Source organism: Alternaria burnsii (assembly GCF_013036055.1).
Source record: "Alternaria burnsii strain CBS107.38 chromosome Unknown 705, whole genome shotgun sequence".
NCBI classification, from domain to species: Eukaryota; Fungi; Ascomycota; class Dothideomycetes; order Pleosporales; family Pleosporaceae; genus Alternaria; species Alternaria burnsii.
The window spans coordinates 3,839,610-3,860,922 of record NW_024066107.1 but is presented as its reverse complement, the minus strand read 5'-3'; the positions used below and the strand labels follow the sequence as shown (position 1 = coordinate 3,860,922).

Genomic DNA, 21,313 nt, shown 5'->3' with positions numbered 1-21,313 from the left:
GATAGCAGTCTCTCAATCGTTACGATACGAAAAGCTGTTGGAGGCTAAGAGTGCTGAGTGAACTATCTAGAACCAGAACTCCGACGCTATGCATATAAAAGTCTTGAATCTTTTTTTCTCTCATACCATGTATATGATGCATTTAAGACGTCGACTTCGTTAACAGGAAGCCGACATTGCATTCTGATTCTTTTAGGACGTCGAGGAATACGTCGTCATCGACCGCCACCGCCATGTCATCAACGACTCCTGCCTCTTCGTTCCCGCCTTGCTCATTCGTCGCCGTTTCTTTGAGTATCTTGGTGTCAATATGTCGGTATTCCATCAACATCCTGAGTTTGGGAAGTTTCGCCGCGCGCCTAGCCTTGATCCTCGCTTCCTGTTCTTCAATGTTGACCTGGCTTGCTTTTGTAAGGGTTGGGTAGGGATCTTCTTCTGAGTCATCGACATTGTCTTCGGCAGCCACGTCCTGTTCCTCGGCTTTGATTTCCGGTGAGCCCTTGCAGTCACATATACAACCGAGTATGTCGTGTGTCTGGCAACCTTCACGCTCGTCTAGCCGGAAAAGGTCGCGAAGCTCTTCCTGCGAGAAAGAGGATGCAGAGGCTTTGTTGTCCACAACAGCATTTGCAAGGCCCATCTTCATAACTTGGCGCTGATAGATCTTCTCATCTAAGCCGCCTTGAATAAGGAGTCTATATACCTTACACGGTAATTTCTGGCCGTCACGATGGATACGCGCCATAGCTTGCAGATCTGTAGCAGGATTCCAGTCGATATCAAATAGCACGATGCGCGATGCGCCAATAAGATTGAGACCCACACCACCAGATTTGGCAGATAGAAGGAAGGCGAATGATGCAGTTTTCGGAGTCTTGTTAAATTTCTCCACAAGAGCCTGGCGTTTGGAAGCCGGGGTGCTACCGTCCAGACGGAGGAAAGTGTACGATAACGAGACAAGAAGTCGTTCAATCATGTCCAGTGTGGTAGTATAGTTCGAAACGATGACGATCTTCTCTTCTGTGGTAGTATAGATTCGGTGAATCAGGCTGTCGAGCAGTCGCAGTTTCGCGCTTGAAGCACTTGAGCTGAGAATTTTACTCGGTATAAGAGGGAGAAGCGACTGTAGCATTTCCGATGGCGTGTCATCATTATCCTTTGATGATTTGAGCAAAGAAGGGCTGTTGCAGACCTTCTTTAGCACATTGATGAGTTGTAGTGCAATATCCGTACTTCCTAGTGCAATCCTAAATGTCGGAGAATTCAGTATTGCTCGATATGCCTCTGCCTGCCCTTTGGTCGGCCTGCAGAAGACAATGTGCTCAGTCTTGGGTGGAAGGTACTTGGAAAGCACCTCTGCTGTCCGTCGGATCATGAATTGACTGGTGAGAGATACGAGCTCCTTCCATTGTGCCTCTCCTTTTTCGAGCTCTGATTCACTCGCCCCTGGCTGACGGCTGCGCATGATGGGCACTTCGAATGAACGCTTGAAAGCCGTTCGTTGCCCGAGTAGTCCAGGGTTGACAAAGTCAATTGCGGTGTAAAACTCACCCAAGTCATTCTGCAATGGCGTCCCTGACAGTATGATCCGCCGCTCAGTATTGAGAGACTGGATTGCAAGCATTGCTTTGTTGTTAGCGGTTTTCAACCTATGGCCCTCATCTGCAATCACGATATCGACGCCACTGCCCTTCTTCAGCTCATCTTGTACGATACGCAACATCTCGTATCCGACGATCATGATGTTATAAGCTTTGCCCATTGTGAAGTTGGTGATCTTGTTGTTCTTTCCGTCTAGCACAAATACACCAACTCTCTCGTTGCCTAGCCATTTTCGAAACTCGCGCTTCCAGTTGTCGACCAGGCCAGCTGGACATACAATAAGGGCCTTGGTAATGACTGGTGAGGTATCGTGTATCGGATTTTGTTTCATCAGCGTCCAGAGCAAGGTTATGGTCTGCAATGTCTTGCCCAAACCCATCTCATCAGCCATGATGGCTCCTTCGCCCTCGCATCGCATGCCCATGACACATTCGTATAAAAACTGCACACCCTCGCGTTGATGTTCGCGAAGGTGCTTGCTGAGGACTGGGTCGACGACAACGTCAACAATCTGCTTTCCGGTCGGACAGGACTTGGGCCGCTTCATGACTAGAGCATTGGGCGCGTGAGGGTCGTGACGTGGCTGTGGAATCGATGGATTTCGTTGAGGCATGACAGTATTCGACAAGAGAGGGGCCTTGAATTGTTGCTTGCGCTGGGCCGATGGCTTGTAATCTGATACAGTCTCCCCATCACCAGCAGCGTTGTTTTTCTTGCTTGCTTTCTTCTTTTCCAATGAGAGAGGCTTGTATCCCGATTCGGTGTGCTTCGTTTGAGCTACAGGCGCGGCTGCAGCATTGCCTGGCAAAGTGCGCCCAGCGAGGTAGTCCGCCTTGTCGATGGGGCCTTCAATTTCAATCTCCTTGCCACCAACGGACAGCGCCGAGCCTGGAAGTAGCGGCCGGCTGCATACTCCCTTGCCCAGCTCTTTTCCCGTCTCGCTATCCGTGAGCGTGGCATAACCACCTGTCACAGCGAGCACTCCATCGCCATCCCACGTCTTGTTCTTCTTAGTTGTGTATTTCCGCCATAATACTGTGTAGTAGTTTCCGTCGAGACCCGGGGGCAGAAACTGTGCTGGCGCGGGATTATTGAGCGTGTTGAGAGGTTGACGACTGCCAGAGGAAAGCGCGTTGGACAAGATTCTCCGTTTCTTGCTCGGTGGCTCACCAGTCTCTGATCTAGGGCGAGCGAGGGTAAGCGGCTTGAAAGGCTTCATCTGTTCGATCGTTGGATGTGGGGTAGCATGTCGTCAAGCCGGATGCTTTGGGGTCGATGATGAAGTCTTGGGAGGCGACGCGCCACAACGCTAAAGCGCGCAGTCACGTGACGCCAGCATCACCCTAGTTCCCGGAGTGGTAAGTACTCTCTAATCACTTATAGGTTCAGATCGTCGGTATGCCGCTTTCAAAGACCAATCAAAGCCTTTTATTCTGGTAGCATTATTGTCGTTCCATAAGAAAAGATGTGTATTATGCATATCTACGTTTCGACAAGTTGTACCCAAGATCAAAACAACCCTACAAGTGGGCACTATCATTTCTCTATCCCAACCTCCGCATGTATTACCGTACATATCTTGAATGCACACTCTGTGATAACGGATACATTGAAATAAAAAGTCACTGAGCAAGAGTTCGTCCTACATTCTGATAACGACGCCGCGACATGATAGACGCACGCTCTAAGATCGAAACACCTAGTTGCACTTTTTCAAAAACCTTCTATCACTACTATAGTCACCCCCTAAGGATGCTTACTTCAACATCCAGTTTAAACACTCGCAAATCTTTTCGCTTTGGATGGTCCCATGATCTAAGCCATCATATGCTCTGAAGTCAATGTTGCGCTTGTAGCGATTAGCAATCTCTGCAGTCTTTCTCGCGGCGTCGTGTGATACATTGGTGTCTATAGTCCCATGATACCATCTTATAGAATTGGCATCCATGTTTTCCAAGTCAAATCTAGATGTTGGTGTGCGCAGTCAGTACAGAACTCCTATGCAATTCTTATGGTGACATCACTAACCCCCACGGTCGTACCATGAGTCTGAGATCATTGTTGTATCCCTCATGACCTTGCCTTGCCGCCTCTTGCCAGTTCAAACGAGCGCGCAGAATTTTTGTCTCGTTACCTTTGGCACTCACAACGTCTCTGTCGAGGAAGTAATTGAAATTGCCGCCAGATGAATACAAGAAAAACGCTCTGCCTCTGAGCCAAGTCGTCAGTCTCGTTCTCAAAGATAGTTCCGTGCTTGCAAAGTCGGGATGATTAGAGCCGCACATGATATATGTCTTGCTCAGCCTGCTTTTTGGGAAATGGAATGCTGCCCCTAACGCATATGGTCCTCCACCACTCACACCATAGACCTTGAACTCTTGAATGCCATGGTAATCGAGCAAATGCTCGACATCTTGCATGAAGCCTAAGATCCCTCTACCGTGAACTGTAGAGTAGCCATAGCCCGGTCGGTCAATAGTAATGATGCGGACGCCATGGGTTTCAGCATAACCATGTATGGCTGCCACCCCTAGTCGGCTACCAGGAGTGCCATGAAATATGACCCAGCATTGTCCTACCTCTTTCAGACGACCGAGTCTTGCGTAACTCAGCTGAGCTCCTGAGGGCAACCTGATTATCTGGCTGTCTCTGGGCCAAACCAAATCGTCTAGGACCGTGTTGTGAAAACCGCTCTGACAACGTTCCTTCGTGCTCCTTGGATCAGAGCGGCTGGAAATAGAAGGTCGAACGACAATGTCAACTTTCTTCGCTATGGGTGGTATAAGGCGAGTGTGTGCTGCTTTCAAAGGGGACTTGTTTGAATGTTTCGTGCGCACCTTGGGCTTGGAGGTTGGTGTTGGTAGGCGCGCAGCGCTTTTTCCACGTGTTAAATTTGTCTCAGGATTCTTCCCCGCGGCTGATGCTTGTCGGAGTTGCATATAGCATCCTCGAAATATGTTGTCATTTGTATTGAATCGAGGTTGGGTCGCCATCGCCCGCCCCATGCGGGCGAGAACATTGCCGAAACTTGTCCTCATTCTTGTAGTAAGTCGACCACTCCGCACGTTACTCGATCAACGTTAGCCAACGGGAACATCAGAACGACCACGTCAAAAAGCTTGCGAAAACCAGATCTGGAGAATGTACAGAGGTTGTTGTTGAGTACCCCCGCGTATGCAAGGAGAGCTGTGCCACATGTACGTCTAGTCCAGACGCAGCAAGCGCACAAACACCACATTGTTAGCTTCTGCGGAGTAGTATCACTAATCGACCGAACCCCGTAACGTAGCAAATATCCGCAGTCGTAATAGGCCTATCATGTGACGGTATGAGATGGAGGGTGGAACAGATACATGCAGTCAACTGGAAGAAATGCCCTTGCTGTAACCCTCTTGTGACAATCGATGATGCCTAGATGCGAATAAGGCGACTGGGACGCATTAGTAGGACGGTTCTGATGATCAGCATAAACTGAGAAGGCCAAGTGCGGTGTTTGAAGTGACCTCACAACCATCGAAGGGTCTGCCCTCTTCCATGACATTCAGACGCAGATATGGGCATAACAAATGCTATGAATCGTGGTATTCAATCTTGAGCCGCACTCGAGAATTCTCCCTCATAGTACTAGGCGACTGTTAGCGTATAGTCCGCATTCCAGAAGTGCGTTCGGCGCCAGACTTTCAAGAAGGCCACACTTACCTCCGTTACGTTGTTTGCCAACTTGGTGTCCCTCAACTTGGACTTTGCGTTTGGTATGGACCAATTGTTGACTCCCCACCACCATCTCCTTATCCGCGCACCAACGCCGTGTCCACTGAACTTGGCCGAACGGTTCCAATGTCGCCAGCCATTGAGTACGAGAGTCCACAGCACGCCTTGGGCGAAGCACATTATGACCTGTGCTAAAGGTTAGCAGAGGATCGACGGGTTTTGGGCCTTGTTGTAGCCGTACCTGATCCCGCAGTGTGATCCATAAAACGCCCTGCCAGCCCTCTGCTTGCTCGATACTCTTCAGATAACTTTGTTCAAACCGCAGGTCTGGCAGTGGGGGCATCGTCTTCTGTCGCGGTACCGGGTCCAGCACGCTGACTGGGATCTCATCTTCGCCGACTTCGGAGCTGTCGGGGTCTGGGTGTTGATTGAGGGTGACGGGCTGCTTCTTGGATGCGGCCGTCGATGGGTTCGCGTCGTGCCGTACGGATGGGCGTCGGTTGATGGATGCGCCTTGAAGCACGGAACCAATCTCAGTGGGGATATCCGACTCCATCGTGTCTGCTGTCTTGCTACGTCGCGAAGCTCGACAGGAGTGTTGGAGGCAGCAGATGCGCCCGAGTGAATGTACAGTCTTGGCGATTGACGTCGGGGAACGGTGCCTGCCTTTAGCGCAGCTGGACCCTAGCGGCGGCGACCAAGCAGCCCCACGACATTGAGCCACGCCAACATCCTCCACCACGCAATTCTTACCCCAGACCAACCGCCGAAATGGGTAACCAACAGTCCGGGCTGCTCGACAACATAGCCTCCGGGTCCAACTGTACGTAGGCAGCCAGAGCGACGGCGTGCTCGACAGAGCGCTGGCAGGGCTGAGAAATGCTTGCTAACAGCACATAGTCGACCGCGAGGAGGTTGACCGCCTAAGGAAGCGGTTTATGAAGCTGGACAAGGTGCGCGACCAAGCATGTGCAGGCCTTCTGGACCGCTTGGCTAATTCCAGCCCAGGACAACTCTGGCACCATTGAGCGCGACGAGTTCCTAGCCCTCCCCCAGATCTCTTCCAACCCTCTCGCAACACGCATGATCGCCATCTTCGACGAGGACGGTGGCGGCGACGTCGACTTCCAGGAGTTTGTTTCCGGTCTCTCGGCTTTCAGCAGCAAGGGAAACAAGGAGGAGAAGTTGCGCTTTGCATTCCGCGTATACGACATTGACCGCGACGGCTACATCAGCAACGGCGAGCTCTTCATAGTACTGAAGATGATGGTTGGAAGCAACCTGAAGGACCAGCAGCTGCAACAGGTACGTACAATGAGGCGCGCTGGTAGCTGCACAGCGCACCAGTCTAACGTGCACGTAGATCGTCGACAAGACCATTATGGAAGCCGACCTAGACCGCGACGGCAAGATCAGCTTCGAGGAGTTCACCAAGATGGTTGAGAACACCGACGTCTCTATGAGCATGACCCTCGATCAGTTCTAAGCGCTTTCTCTGTTACAAACGCAACGGCATCCCTAGGCACGAGGGTTTCCTTGGCGAGGCGTTCATGGTGTTGCGGGCACACTCGGGAACGGGCTCGACAGTATTTGATATTCTTCAATCCAACCCCCGGAATCTTCGGTCACCCATGTTGCACACATTTGGATCTTGACGCGAGTTACAAATCTCTGTACTACTGATTGCATGCACAGGACACCGATATTGCCATCGTAGCACGCATCTCTTTATTCTACTACAGAGGGATCCATCTTGTTCAGTTCTACAGAAACCTCTTTCCGATGTATCCCCTACCAAACCCCAGACCAAAAACGGGCATTCCACATGCCGCATATATTGCAATGAAAAAGTGGATGCCAGCTGCAACACAGAGTCCAACTCCCTCCCAACTCCCGGCTTGAATCGTCACTTCGCCCTCTCCACCACCAACCGCATGATGTCCTAGCAAAATTCCTATTTCATGCAACGCCTTCGCACTAGACATGGCACACAATGCTCCAGCAGCCCCTAGCGCTGCACTGATCCCTAAGAGGAGCTTGGAAATCTTTTCGTTACGGCCGCCTCGTTCGCGAAAGATGAAATAATATATCAGAGACACAAGGTAGAGGGATGAAGCGAGTGCAGGGAGAGGATATAGAGCGGATTTCTGGAGTGTCAGCGCAGAAGAAAGGACAGGATGCTCCATCGGTATGCTGGAAAGGCCCGGTGGTGTATCACCTGGGAAGCATTCTAATGGTGCAGGAATCTGTCTGTCATCTGGCATTGTGGCATTTGGTGGGAAGGATGCGCACATGCCTGTGGTATGTCAGCCACTCTCAAATCAATGTTGGCGGCAATTTCCACGCTCAGAGAGCCAGACCAAGGCAAAGACGTACCAAAATACCCTATCCTCACTTCGACTGGTAGCTGACCAGCAGTCCCGTTCTGCGATATCATGACCCAATACAGATTCTCGATTCCCACGCCCTTGCTTATGCAACCCAGGAGGATAAACAGATAAATGATGAGAGAGATAAAGGTAAAAAGGCAGACGAAGAAGGTCTTGTTAAGGATCCTGTCCTTCAAGAAGGCTGTCAGAAGAAATGGCAGCATGTTGACTGGTGGAGATCCGCGTTCGCTGAAATGAGCTATGAGGACTCAATGATCTCTCGAACCTGGGATGCTAGACTGTGAGAGTTGACTAATACGAGGAAGTGGAAGCTGACCATGTTGGTTAGTATTTATGGATAATACAGACACAGATTTCACAGTGACAATTGAATTCCAGGGGATCAATATAAACTTCTAGTAGTGACACCGTCGATTTGAATGATATGTAGGAACGTTAAAGCAACAAATGGTTCTCAAAATGGATGGCCGACCTGCTCCTTGAAAGAATTGACGGCCATGGCGCACTGCACCTGGATGGCAATCCTTTCTGCGGTGTGTAATATCGCGTGCGCGCGTTATAGGCTTTGTCCTTCACTCTGCTTTCGCATTGATCGTGTCCAGTACACCATGATCAGATGTTTTTCGATGTAACACGCGCAGCTTGTGAGGTATGATTGATGGAGCTTTCCAGTAGCTCCAAGGCATTGGCAGAGTCCCCGCAACATAGGGAACTGTTCGGGATATGACAAATCGACAGGTTTTAAGAAGACTTGTACGTATCATGAGCAGCGTTGGCGTGAAGGATCGCGCTGCAGGAAGCATGGCAGTTTGTCATCAATACGCAAAGTCGGGAAGTAATTGGAAAAAAGTACTTGGCTGAACGCCTGAAGAGCACCCGTCGACTCAGCCTAAGTTGACGGTACAAACATCGGCGATCCGCGGACTCCGGTTCTACACAATAGACTACGCCTGCATACAGCTAGCAAGATGTACCCAACGCGTCCTGAAGCTGACACTCCTGCTTTACGCACTTTCATAATGTCCGTATGTCCGCCAGGGTATCGCAATCCAATCATCAGTACTTGGGTCAACCATTTCATAGTTTGTAGAACTGATGTCATGTATCACAGCTGAGGCGCCAAGTCCTTACGCCCCGCTTCCAACTCGATGCCGACGAAGGGCGCAGCTTCCATCAACGTCTAGGATCAACTTCGTGCCGCCGCGCCAAGATACTTGGAGGCTGATTCACAGCACGCATAGTACAGCGATGGGGCTTCCGACCGGATTTTCTCCACTGGCTGACCATATAAGTCAAGCTGTGAAGTGCTTAGACGGCCATAAATCACTTCGCTTCTGTTCAATCGACATCGTCAATCGCCGCTTATTCTCGTAGATCACAACAAGTCATCTCCATTGCACGTATTCGATCAATTTCCAGATATGGTCACTGTAGCAATCGCTGGAGGTACCGGTGGCGTGGGCCGAACAATCATTGAAGAACTTGTTGGTCAAGACAAACACGAAGTTCTGATCTTGAGCCGAAAGGTACAAATACAGGAATTTATCAACCTTGCAGAAGAGTGGCTAACAAAAGTCTAGGCTAACAAGATACCAGGACTTGAGTCTGTACGAGTAATCGAAGCAGACTACGAGGATGTAGCGTCTGTCAAGCAGTCTCTCCAGAAACACAACATCGAAGTTGTTATATCTGCGTTGGCACTTTTCACTGAAGAAAGTGCGAAAGCTCAGATGAATCTCATCCAAGCAGCAATCGATTCTGGCTCAGTGAAGCGCTTTATGCCCAGCGAGTACGGGGTCAACTACTCACACCCAGGAGTCCTCGAATTTCACCCAGCAGCGAAATGGTGGTTGGATGCTGCCGATTTACTCCGCAGCTCTCATCTCGACTTCACACGTGTCATGTTCGGCTGGTTCTCAGATTACTTTGGCATGCCGCATTGCAAGAGTAATATGAAGCCTTTTAAATATGCCCTTGATTTCGACAACCAGAAAGCGGCACTCCCGGGCGACGGCGAGGCGTCAGTCACGTTCTTGCATTCCACAGATGTTGCGAAGTACATTGCTGCTCTATTGGATGAGGAGAAGAGATGGCCCGAGTTCAGTGCTTTTGCTAGCGACAAGTTGACATGGAACAAAGTCGTGGAAACTGCTGAGAGAGTAACTGGTAAGTCATCTTTCCCAACCATATTATGGACATCCGGAGCAAAGCTAACAACTGGAATCATAGGCGGAAAATGGGAAGTCACCTATGATCCCATCGACAAGTTGGAGCAGGGTCAAGCGACGCTGTTCAAGCAACCTGAGGGTTCTTATGGACTTCCCGAAGATGCTACTCGCACCATGATGGCTGAGTTTGGTGTCATGGCCGTCAAAGGCATTATGGATATCACAGGAGAGGGATTGAGGAACGATGTCTTCCCAGAGGTACATCCGATCACGGTAGAGGCTTTGATGCAAAAGGCCTGGGGAAGCAGGTAACAGTAGCACTGTGATGTGAGCTGAGGCGTAGTCAACATAAGATTATAGACGCGCAAGAGATTGATCCTGTTGTTTGGCGCATGACTCGAAACCTAAGCACCAACAAGAACTTTTGACGAAGCTTGCGACGACTGGTACGCACATCCCCATGACCACACTAGCAGAGGCCAATAAAACAGTCTTGATTACACCTAGTTCAAATCTCTTCCGACGCTAAGTTCGGCGCTTCCCGCCTGGGCGCGGTCCTTGCGCCAAATTGTCCGCCAGCTCGTTTCAACGCTCCTAAGCGTACGTACGCAGCCAAGCCAACTGTACATAGACAGAATCGCATTGTACAACATGACGCATGACACTAGTACGATTGGGTCTACAATGCTGTGTTCCAGGCCTGTCAACCTGGTGGCGAAGCTACACCATGTGGGTTAAGCCCTTTTACACGTCCACATTGGGAGATCTCGAAAAGCTTTTCTGGGCTATGGCGAGGCTTAGGGCCTTTGACCGCCGCGTCATGTATCGTGACGAAGCTTTTCTACTCGCAACGAGGCGTTTACGGCAAGTATTTCCGAAAGCAAAAGGACAGCAGGACGGAAGAAAGGAATGTATAAAGGCAGTGAGGTTCAAATCGGCATCTTGCTTTCTATCATCATCATTTGACGTCTTATATCGGCTGCACAAGATTCTTTGCCTTTGCATTCATCGCTTTACACTATTTACCTGATCTTTTTCTGGAATTGACATTCCAACATGGTTAACATTGCCTCCATCCTCGCCGGTGCTGCTGCAGCCACATCCTTCATTAGCACTGTAGCTGCTCATCCTGGCGAGAAGCATGATCACGTCAAGATCAAGCGTGAGATTGACGCTCGTGGTCTGCGTGCAGCAGCGGCAAAACGTTCCTTGGCCGAGTGTCAAGACACTCTCAAGCACCGCAGCTTGATGCGTCGTGCGGAGGCACGTCGTGCAAACACCTTAGATGCTCTTCGCGAAAAGCGTGGTATTACTGCAAGTAAGTCCTTCGTCAATAGCACCGTCATGTACCCGTAGGCGTTGCTGACATTAACCCACAGAGTCCAAAAAGTACCGTCGCGACCTAGCCCTCCTCCAGGAGTTCGAGAACGTCAATCACAATATGACGGGTGTGATGAGTTACACACCCAACACTCTCGCCAGTGACATCTTCGCTGCAAACACCTCCTGCATCCTCTCTCCTGAAGTCACCGACGGCCCCTATTATGTCACTGGAGAAATGATCCGCAAGAATGTTGTCGAGGACCAAAAGGGCATCGATCTCTATCTTGAAGTCCAATACGTCGACGTAAGCACCTGTGAGCCTGTACCACAGCTTTACGTTGACGTATGGAACTGCAACTCTACCGGCTACTACAGCGGTGTCGAGTCCGGCCAAGGCGGTCTCAACACTACTTTCCTGCGCGGAGTTCAAGAGACTGATGCGGATGGTGTTGTAGCCTTTGAAACTCTGTTCCCAGGCCACTACGAGGGTCGTGCAATACATACGCACCTCCTCGTCAAGAGCAACGTAACCGTTCGCTCCAACGGCACCACCGGCTCCGATGGTGCCGTAACACACATTGGCCAGCTCTTCTGGCCTGAAGACCTCATATCCGCTGTCGAAGCTACGGAGCCTTATGCTTCCAACACCCAGGCATATACTAGCAACGATGAGGATATGTGGTCTATCGTTCAGGCCGACAATGACTTCGACCCCTTCCCGGAGTACGTGTATCTTGGGGATGACGTGGAAGATGGCTTGATGGCATGGATCCAGATCGGCATCAACTCTACAGCTGATTATACTGACGATGAGTACTATGCTGTTGCTGCGGACTATCAAGCGGGTGGAGGAGTTGCGAATGAGAATGCTAGTGATATGGGTGGTGAAGGCGGTGCGGGAGGTAATGGAACCATGCCGAGCGGAGCTATGCCTTCTGGCGCTGTTCCATCGGGCGCAGCTCCAACAAGTTTGTAGGCCTTCTTGTACGATACCTTATGGCTGATAAGACGTTTGCCCTCATGGCAGGAAGTACTTAGAGCAGTGGATACGCTGCCCGACGAGCTGTTTTACTAAACCAACTATGTTCCTTGCGTTATCCGTCTTCTCTGATCGCTTGTCTGAAGCTATTTATCCCCAGCAATACCTTGCTTGCAAATGTGGTGGTTGCTTTTACTTTCGCCGAAAGGCCAGTCCTAGACCACCAAAGGACAATGAAAGACCGGTAAATATAATAAGGGGGCCGTAAGTCGTCCCATATCCCAAGCGCCCTACTGACGTCGTACTTCCAGCCTGAATGAGAGGCACGCTGACAAGCCCACCCGCCACGTATCCAATACCCCTGGCACCATTGAGTAAGCCATAAAGCACCCCACTGTCAACGGCTTCGTTCCTTCGCGCTGCGTCGTTCTCTATGTCATTTATGACTCCTCCCCAGGTTGCGCTGTAGCCACTAGCGAAGAAGCCAAAAGTGATGGCAAACAACACTAGTAAGGGTATACCCCCTTGGGCCGCTAATCCCCAGAACAAAAATGCAGATAGAGCGGAGCTGACTGCAGACATTACGGTAACAGTCGGGGCAGAAAGGTGAAAGTATTTGTTGTCGCTCAAAAAGCCAAAGAAGGTGGAGGAGCAAATGCCGGGTATATTGATCAGAGTGATGAGGAGCACTGAGAAGGCGTGTGACAGGTGGGACACATTGCGTGCATACTCGCTGATGTATGTTTGCGGAATACCGTAACCCGCGCTCTGCAGCAGAGTTGCGATACTATAGACCCAGAAAGTTTGATGTTTAAGGAAGTGCCAGGGAATTTTTCGCGCACGAGTAGTGCTTGTGTCGACGCTCGAACGCGGTGGCTTTATCATTGAGACGGAAAGAACGGCAATTCCAAATGTGATAGCGGCCCATACAATCAAGGTAGTTCGAAAACCGTAGCGATCGAGGAGCCCTCGGAAGATAAACGGACAAACTGATCCTACAATGTTTTTCGTGGAAAGACAGATGCCGTAGGCTACAGCTCGGTTGCAAATTCGATTCTGGGTGTTGAACCTAGATATTGGTGTACGAAGTCAGTGTATGCTTCGCAAGCAGTTCGTACAAAGATCTGACCAACCATTCGCCAAGGGATAGTGTGGTCGGGCTATAGACGAGTGCGCAACCCAATGCTGCTAGTACTCCCTGCGTCGCAATGAGATGCCAAACATGTCTACTAAAGGACGATAGGATAAAGGCGGCGCATGCGAGTAGAGCACCCAAGATAGCTGCGCTCTGGCGATAACGGGCCCAGCGTTTGGTGAACAAAGCAAACAATAAAGGCATGGACAGGTACATGACGCCGTTGGATGTCGTGCCGATGATACCGGTAAGTTTGCGACCACCTTTCAGTGTCCAATTATCGAAGTAGTATTCTTGAAGAACGCCATAGCTCATGGCGAAGCCTATACATGTGAGATCACTTTACCTGAACGCAGATATCCCAGGTATCATACCCCATATCGGTAGCTGCGATAATGCAGAACCTACGAGAGCAAACACTCTGTTCCTGTCCAAACTCCTCTGTCTCGCATTCTGCTCGGCATTATCGCCAGTGTTCAGTTCTTGCTCGCCTGTATTCAACTGCTGTGGCTCGCGAAGGGATATGTCGTCGCCTCTCCCGTTGCTTGTCATTATGGAACAACTGACTGGATCTAATGATTCAATCTTTGTCTTTTCTGACAACCAGAGGTCTAGATGATGGAATTAGGACAGGGCCAACGCTTGTTATTGCACAAGTGCCTCACAGGAATAAGCGGCACGGCAATTAAGCAGACTGTTAGTCATTCTAGAGCGAATGATGGGATGACGATCGTTACCGAAAGAGGGAAGTACATGATGTCATTCATGAAACAGCACTAGTGGCACGCCCTTTGAGCAAAGATCGAGTATGGCAATGCCAATCAATAGTGAAGAGGCCTGCGATGTACTTGATGCTCTAGAATCTTGAAGTTTCTGCGTGTTAAGCACTACATCTTTCTCCTACTGCGAATTCTTCCACACTTGAAATTAGAGAATTGTAAAAGATTATAGACTAGATTGTTTCTACTTAATATGTTATTATTCTTTCGTCAACTTCATGGAACGTAGGGTTGGAAGGACAGAGTCTCAGTCATTTTGCCTGAAGGTCGCTATTCCTATTGAGGTAAGAGTCTGATCAATTTTGTGCACCGCGAGGGAGGAGTGAGTTGACTGTTCTAGGAGTTGCAGGTGGTAATTAATGTGTCCGAAGATGTAAATGGATCTTTACATTGGTCCGAAAGATTCATATATGGTTAAAACTTATTCCGTCTTGCTCAGCTCGAGCGTCAGCCTTCTATTCGTGCCGCTGGACTCCTTGTCTCTAGCTGTTGCTCATTAGACCTTGTATATCTCTGATCGGATTCAAATCCTGACACTGACCTTGGTTCTCCTGAATATGTAGTATGTGAAGAGTACAAGTCTCCATTCAATACTTCGGTAGTGACGGAAGTCACAATGGCTTCTTGAAGAGCGCTCGTGGCCTCAAGCAACACTCGATGGAGGGCTTATCGCATGCATTTCTGAACCGAAGGTCCAGAGGGAAGGGCAAACATTCACCCCTCTTCCATCTCTACCACACCATAGATATGAGGCGGTTTGTCCCTTCTATTTGCCTCCAACCATTCAGTAGTCATTTCCCAGTCTGCTTCCAAGTCATCTTCGGCAAGTGAGAGGGGGCGGGCTTCCTCGTCTGGCATGTTTCTATCATTCTTCAGTTGTATTGTAATGGTAGCTCGGTCGAGTATGCTCTTGCGCTGCTTTGCGGCCTGCTGTTGGAAGGCTCTGTAGAAAGCATCGCAAGGTGCGTTCAAATCCAGCCATACGTTGAAAGTGGTCACGTCCCATGAGATACTCAATCTGATTCTACCAGCGTTTTTGTTGGGATCGGTGTCTTGGACAGGGCTTGCTGCAGCGATGTTTGGTCGAAGAGGCTGTGGGTGCTCGATGTGCGAGCCCAGAACCGTAGGGGCTGGTGAAGGCTGTTGACTTTGTACTGCTGTTCCATATGTCCGCTGTCGAGAAATCAAAGGCTCTACCAAATGATGTGGATGGTATTGCTCGTTTTGAGGATGAACGGGGCTTGCGCGAGCGGATCCGCCGTGAGTCATTGCTGAACGGTGAAACGATACGGAAGGTGGTGTTGGTGCTGGAGGACGCATGTCCTGCCTGTATTCTTGATGAAGTGGGTTCTGTCGAGCTTGCGATTTGGGAACAATAGTAGGCTGATAGTCTGGTCGAAGAGCGCATCTAATCAGCCAAAGGATCTTCCTTGACCATAGCAAATATGTATATACAAACCTGGAATGCCTTCACCAGAGTCCTCACAACCAAGAAGAAGGTCCGTGTCAAGTGCTTCTTGTGGCACTAGATAGAATATGGTGTTGTGCGTAGAGTCGGACCGTGGTCGGCGCCAGGTCAGCTCTATTGAGCAAGAGGTGGGTACTAGGTCGAATCCCGCGGCTGTGCGACTAGGCACATATACTTCGTTAAAATCTGGTTGAACTAATGTGCACATGGTATCAAGACCGCGTTTTTGGACGATGTCTCCACGTATCACACTGTATCTCGTCGGCGCAAGTCTCATACGGACCAGGTGTTCCTCAACCTCAGTTCCCCCGAAGAGAAGAAGTAGTATATACTCCCCCGTGGAGATCTCATTTCTGGTGGAATGGGAGGTTACTGATGACGCTGACCTAGGTGGACTGAGGGGATATGTTGTTGAGTTTGAGGAAGGGCCGCGAGCCACCCTTTGACGATGCAGAGGGGATCCAGCATGACCCGAGCTATCTACAGACGGCGAAGCAGGTGAACCGAATGTTATGTCGAGTCCGCCTGGTAGGAGAGCAGGAACCTCGCGCTGCGTTGGTTTTGGCTGCAAGAGATATGCGTTGATCTCTTCGAGCACCTTACTGTCTGCGCAACATCTAGTGAGGATATCAACGGCTTTGTCAGGACTCTCTTTCACCAGCTTCGAGACTAGCTGATGTGTGCCGTATAAGTGGTACATGATGCGCAGTCGAAGCGACCGGACCGCATGTGAGTGGGGCTTACTTGCGTCGCATGAACGAGGTTCTGATGGCTGCGGAGAGCAGCGCTAGCCCAGGCGCATTCAAGCAATGTAGCTCATAATGGCTGTGGCGTGAGAAGGTGAGAGATTGACGATCCTGCAAAGCGCATTGCGTGTAGTACGAGCCTGGCAACAAGGCAGAAAATGATGAGGCGCAGACCGAAGACGTGCACAAGAGCCAAGGAGCGCTTATCGATCCATCGATATTCAAGACAATCGTTCGCTTGGATCTGCGCTTTGCCGTTCCAAGTTGACCGGAACTGCAGGTCAATACAGGGCTGTGGAACACCATCCATCAAACCTTGGATGGTCATATGCAACCCTCAGCACACCGGTCATGGCGTTTTCGTACCCCGCCCGGCTGACAAGAGGCTTGTTCCAATCACATCTTCACAGCCTCCCTCAACCGCAAGAGCCGAGTCTACGAGGACAGTGAATAACCTCGTCCAAGCCGACGTGGTTCGGAGGGCGTTGTTAGCACACCATCGTATCATGTCAATGATATCTTCTCCTAGCTGTACTTCTCAGGATATACAAGCTATGGTAGTAGCGACGTCCGTTAGCCGAAACATCTCCAGCGGCAATGCTGTTCAAATCAACGGGCCTGTGGCAGATAAGGTCTATAATCTTAACTTGTAAGTCGAACCCCCACTCCGCCCGACAGAGCACGCTCCTAACGAATACAAGCAAGACTCTGGTTGTATCTCCAGACTGCAAGTGCGGCTGGGGTATAGAGATAGTCTCGTCTGGGAACGAATCAGCACTACCGAGTAGATGCGCGGCGAAGGTGCCGAACAAGAGCAAAGTACTCAAGACTCCATCTTCGTCGAAAGTGTCCGGGAAATTTACTGTACAATTGCCAGTAAGCAGCAGTCAGTGCGGATTGGTACACAGTGGTTCCTAACAATTACCAGAAAAAGACATCGGATAGATGTGTCCTCCAAGGCCAGAATTTAACTCTCAACTCAAGCACGAGTGACACCCGTCATGTGGTTCGCGCCATATTTCGACCCACCATTTTGAACAATTTCATTGCACACAAGATTGTGCGCCGTCTAAGTCTTGTAGTGTACAGCGGTTCTTCGTTTACGATGGAGACTACTTCGGATCGAATTCACCTTCCGCCCACCAATGATTATGTCGATCTCGCTCGCTACTCGCAAGAGGGAAAAGAAGAATTCGCCATATGTCGCTTCTACGTTGTCAAGGATAGTCGGTTCGATCTCCTTTTTGGTGCTGACTCAGTCAACACTTAGCTGAACGGACAAGGGCGAGCAAAAGCCGCAGCAGTTTGATCTGCGCGCGACGCATACCTTCTTGTCGCTCCGGACCCTGGTAGGCTGTGGTATCAAGCATAAATATTGTCAGCGCAGGACCGCACCCCTCAGAAAGATGTTGACTACTATTGGATGCCAACAGCAGCATGAACTTGAGTTTCTCTTGGGGTGCATTATGGCTGCAGGATCGCTTCGCGATGACGAATCAATGGCTGCGATCTTGCATGCATGCTGCGAACCAGACCAACTGCAATTACGGTCGACTCATAATCAACACTGCGCCCCAAAGACGTTTCCGGCGAGCTCAGCTGGACATAAATGTAGTCTCCCACCCATTGAGCTGTCAGCGCAATCTCTGGCCTTGCTGCCTTGATCAACCAACCCATAATCCACACGCTGAACACCATGGTAAACAGTCTTCCCTTGGACAAGTGATGAAGCTAAAGTGTAAAGCCAGGCTGAAGTATTGGCTGTTTTTGCCGCCATCCAAGCTACCACTCAACTCGTAGAACAAGCCTTCCGAATTGTCGATCGCCTTCGCAGGGCGTATAGTCGTCAAAAAGCTCTGGCTGAGGTCTTGACTCGACACCGTAGCGAACTCGAAAGCATCAAAGCGATCATCGGTATTATAGACGATGAGGAAGACTTGCAAATTCCTACTGTGGCTACAGAACTAGTCCGACTGCAAGGCGTTCAAGTCAGGCTGGCCGAATTGCTTGAGAACCTGGATCCGAAGATGACAAGTAAGATGAATCAGATTGCACGCCAGCTGACGTCTGGCTCGGCAGACGAGAAGAAACTGGGTGACATTATGGATGAGTTGGTTCAAGTAAAGACGATGCTTGTGTTGCGGATCCAAGTCGCCCATGTCGGAGTGATACGTACCATAGGGAAAGAAGCCGTGGTCAATGCTGAAGCGATACAGCGAATTGATGAGTATTTAAGGGAGCACGTCCATAACTGCGAGGGCCTCAAAATCGCGAAATTATTGAAGGGCCGACGTCGATCAAGTGAGTGCTTAGCTGCCCGTGTTTCCCTTGTACCAACTGACAATGGCAGATGATGGCACTGTGCCATTGACTCTTGCGGACCTTAAGGCTCTGAGCAACGAAGCTAATGGCGAGGGCGAAGATAGCGGAGACGAGACGCTTGTTGATGATATTGAGGTGGTGTCACGAGATTTGCCGGTCAAGACGGAGCGCATTATTACACGCAACATAGCGCGCAACCAGGCTCTTCAGATCAATGCTGCAATTATAGAGGACCTTTGGAAAGACGTGAACCATCTCAAGATTCATGACAACGTCGCCGAAGACGAGAGTACGCAGGTCAACTATGCCATGAATCGCGAGGCATTTTCGGTGGTCCTTGAGCAACGGAACAAGGCCGTATCAGCGCCCCGACAGAAGACGGCAGTGCGGGCCAAGAGAGCGTCTTGAGGGTCTAGGACGGTGGAAGTTTTAGATTCAGCGAGTATTTATTCTTGGCAGAAAGCGGAAGAGTGCCGCGTGATGACAGTCGAACAAATTCCCCACGTATGAGGTTACGGTAGAATGAATGACATTGTTTAGCGGATTCGTACAAGTGACGGGTGGTGACGCGACTTGGGAGCGCGCGTGCGGCTCCTCCGTCCGGTGCATCGGTCTAACCTTGATCCGAGAAGCTTCCAGCGGCGGCCGTCACAGCGTCAACATGCAAGCCAAAGCAGACGCACGCCTACGCCATCACTATCTCTCCCACAACCTTGGCCCGACTTTCTCTATCGCCCTTGACTAGACAAAGCCGGCAGATATAAATTCTGCTCCAGTCAAGCACATCAGCCCAAATACCGCCGCCGGCGCCCGCCACAGCCATGGCGCTCGACACCTTCTTCCACAACAAGATCGAGACGATGAAGCTCGAGATCATACAGGGCCAGGCCAAGCTACGACGACTCGAAGCCCAGCGCAACGACTACAACTCAAGAGTGCGGTTACTGCGAGAAGAGCTCGGCCTCCTACAGCAGCCGGGGTCCTATGTCGGCGAGGTGGTCAAGGTCATGGGCACCAAGAAGGTGCTTGTAAAGGTGCACCCCGAAGGCAAATACGGTATGTCGCTGCCTGCCCAGCGCCACAGCGAGAGCCACAACTAATCGAGCCAGTCGTCGATGTCGCCGACAGCGTCGATATCAGCAAACTCACCGCCGGCAAGCGCGTCACCCTGCTCAGCGACTCGTACAAGCTCGAGAAGCTGCTTCCCTCGTCCGTCGATCCCCTCGTCTCCCTCATGATGGTCGAGAAGGTGCCCGACAGCACATACGACATGATTGGTGGCTTGGACCAGCAGATCAAGGAGATCAAGGAAGTCATCGAGCTGGGTCTGCAACATCCCGAACTCTTCGAGTCGCTCGGTATTGCTCAGCCCAAGGGTGTGCTGCTATATGGCCCACCGGGTACAGGAAAGACACTGCTTGCGCGTGCCGTCGCCCACCACGCTGACTGCAAGTTCATCCGCGTGTCTGGTAGCGAGCTGGTGCAAAAGTACATTGGTGAAGGCAGTCGCATGGTCCGCGAGCTCTTCGTCATGGCACGAGAACACGCACCCAGCATCATCTTCATGGACGAAATCGACAGCATTGGATCAAGTCGAGTCGAGGGAAGCTCAGGTGGTGATTCCGAGGTGCAGCGAACCATGTTGGAGCTGCTGAACCAGCTCGACGGTTTCGAGCCCACCAAGAACATCAAGATTATCATGGCAACCAACCGACTGGACATTCTAGACCCCGCCCTTCTACGACCCGGACGTATCGACCGAAAGATCGAGTTCCCGCCGCCAACCGTCGAAGCCCGTGCCGACATTCTGCGCATTCACTCTAGAAGCATGAACCTGACGCGTGGCATCAACCTGACAAAGGTTGCCGAGAAGATGAACGGATGTTCAGGAGCCGAGCTCAAGGGTGTGTGCACCGAGGCCGGCATGTACGCACTGAGGGAGAGGAGAGTGCACGTAACGCAGGAGGACTTTGATCTGGCCACCGCAAAGGTGCTGAACAAGCACGACGACAAGGCGACCAGTTTGAGCAAGCTGTGGAAGTAGACCACGTTCCGCCGTCTTGCTACTGCGTTGCTCTGCATTGTGCATTGCTGGTGCTTACATCAAGATTATGTGCACCAAACACAAGGTCATAGATTCTTGGTATAAATAAATAATGACTACCGAACTCCAGACTTCTTCCCCTCGGTTGACGTGGATCCCGTGTTGTCACCTTGGACGTGCCGGCGCGTCATACTAGCGCGGAGGAACTCCGTCGCCGAATCTACGTTTCCCCTTCCCACACCACCTTCCATGCACTGTATGCAGATCCTGACCCGCTACGTGTAGCTTATCACACAGCATAACACACTCACATCTTGTGTAGGTCCAGACTAAGATCCATGTTCTCTGATCGCCTGCGGGAATCTGATAACAGGCGCATAGTACAGCCATGACGTCCCCCCACAAAGTACCCCGCGCGTGGTGGTGATACTTGCCCCCATGCATGGTATTGCGCAAACGGGAAGGCCGATTGCGCGACAAGGAACACTGTGAGTCGTCACACTAAACATGCAGTCTGCAAACCACTGGTTCAATCATACACCATTCCCGTTGAAGATCTCCCATTCACTGGGTTTCCTAGCGTCGCTAATGCTCACTGCGCTCGCCACCAATTCGCTTGTATGATCCTAGTCGTCTGCATTTAGTT

The 21,313-nt window shown here is 50.7% G+C and overlaps 9 protein-coding genes across 9 annotated transcripts; 3 read left to right on the top strand and 6 right to left on the bottom strand.

Moving 5' to 3' along the window:
* Window positions 1-142: 142 nt before the first annotated feature.
* GT037_001360 (dna repair and recombination protein rad26) lies at window positions 143-2,821 on the bottom strand (the record flags this gene model as incomplete). The annotated part of the gene is made up of 1 exon (XM_038926407.1): window positions 143-2,821. The coding sequence occupies one exon, from the start codon at window positions 2,819-2,821 to the stop codon at window positions 143-145; it is 2,679 nt and encodes an 892-aa protein (XP_038792263.1).
* Window positions 2,822-3,358: 537 nt separating this feature from the next.
* GT037_001359 (uncharacterized protein) lies at window positions 3,359-3,991 on the bottom strand (the record flags this gene model as incomplete). The annotated part of the gene is made up of 3 exons (XM_038926406.1): window positions 3,359-3,566; window positions 3,631-3,813; window positions 3,963-3,991. The coding sequence occupies 3 exons, from the start codon at window positions 3,989-3,991 to the stop codon at window positions 3,359-3,361; spliced, it is 420 nt and encodes a 139-aa protein (XP_038792262.1).
* Window positions 3,992-5,187: 1,196 nt separating this feature from the next.
* Window positions 5,188-5,869, bottom strand: GT037_001358 (uncharacterized protein; the record flags this gene model as incomplete). The annotated part of the gene is made up of 3 exons (XM_038926405.1): window positions 5,188-5,226; window positions 5,302-5,499; window positions 5,555-5,869. The coding sequence occupies 3 exons, from the start codon at window positions 5,867-5,869 to the stop codon at window positions 5,188-5,190; spliced, it is 552 nt and encodes a 183-aa protein (XP_038792261.1).
* A 215-nt stretch (window positions 5,870-6,084) lies between these two features.
* Window positions 6,085-6,799, top strand: GT037_001357 (calcineurin subunit b; the record flags this gene model as incomplete). The annotated part of the gene is made up of 4 exons (XM_038926404.1): window positions 6,085-6,136; window positions 6,214-6,266; window positions 6,322-6,618; window positions 6,677-6,799. 4 exons carry the CDS (start codon window positions 6,085-6,087, stop codon window positions 6,797-6,799), a joined length of 525 nt encoding a protein of 174 aa, XP_038792260.1.
* A 277-nt stretch (window positions 6,800-7,076) lies between these two features.
* GT037_001356 (uncharacterized protein) lies at window positions 7,077-7,906 on the bottom strand (the record flags this gene model as incomplete). Its single annotated transcript, XM_038926403.1, has 2 exons — window positions 7,077-7,609; window positions 7,690-7,906. The coding sequence occupies 2 exons, from the start codon at window positions 7,904-7,906 to the stop codon at window positions 7,077-7,079; spliced, it is 750 nt and encodes a 249-aa protein (XP_038792259.1).
* A 1,218-nt stretch (window positions 7,907-9,124) lies between these two features.
* GT037_001355 (uncharacterized protein) lies at window positions 9,125-10,183 on the top strand (the record flags this gene model as incomplete). Its single annotated transcript, XM_038926402.1, has 3 exons — window positions 9,125-9,229; window positions 9,284-9,869; window positions 9,933-10,183. The coding sequence occupies 3 exons, from the start codon at window positions 9,125-9,127 to the stop codon at window positions 10,181-10,183; spliced, it is 942 nt and encodes a 313-aa protein (XP_038792258.1).
* Window positions 10,184-10,927: 744 nt separating this feature from the next.
* GT037_001352 (26s protease regulatory subunit 8) lies at window positions 10,928-20,667 on the top strand (the record flags this gene model as incomplete). The annotated part of the gene is made up of 9 exons (XM_038926399.1): window positions 10,928-11,189; window positions 11,251-12,166; window positions 16,582-16,950; window positions 17,003-17,177; window positions 17,230-17,531; window positions 18,046-18,602; window positions 18,652-19,007; window positions 19,400-19,679; window positions 19,733-20,667. The coding sequence occupies 9 exons, from the start codon at window positions 10,928-10,930 to the stop codon at window positions 20,665-20,667; spliced, it is 4,152 nt and encodes a 1,383-aa protein (XP_038792255.1).
* Window positions 12,366-13,860, bottom strand: GT037_001354 (mfs general substrate transporter; the record flags this gene model as incomplete). Its single annotated transcript, XM_038926401.1, has 3 exons — window positions 12,366-13,242; window positions 13,307-13,631; window positions 13,683-13,860. 3 exons carry the CDS (start codon window positions 13,858-13,860, stop codon window positions 12,366-12,368), a joined length of 1,380 nt encoding a protein of 459 aa, XP_038792257.1.
* GT037_001353 (uncharacterized protein) lies at window positions 14,802-15,356 on the bottom strand (the record flags this gene model as incomplete). Its single annotated transcript, XM_038926400.1, has 1 exon — window positions 14,802-15,356. The coding sequence occupies one exon, from the start codon at window positions 15,354-15,356 to the stop codon at window positions 14,802-14,804; it is 555 nt and encodes a 184-aa protein (XP_038792256.1).
* Window positions 20,668-21,313: the final 646 nt, after the last annotated feature.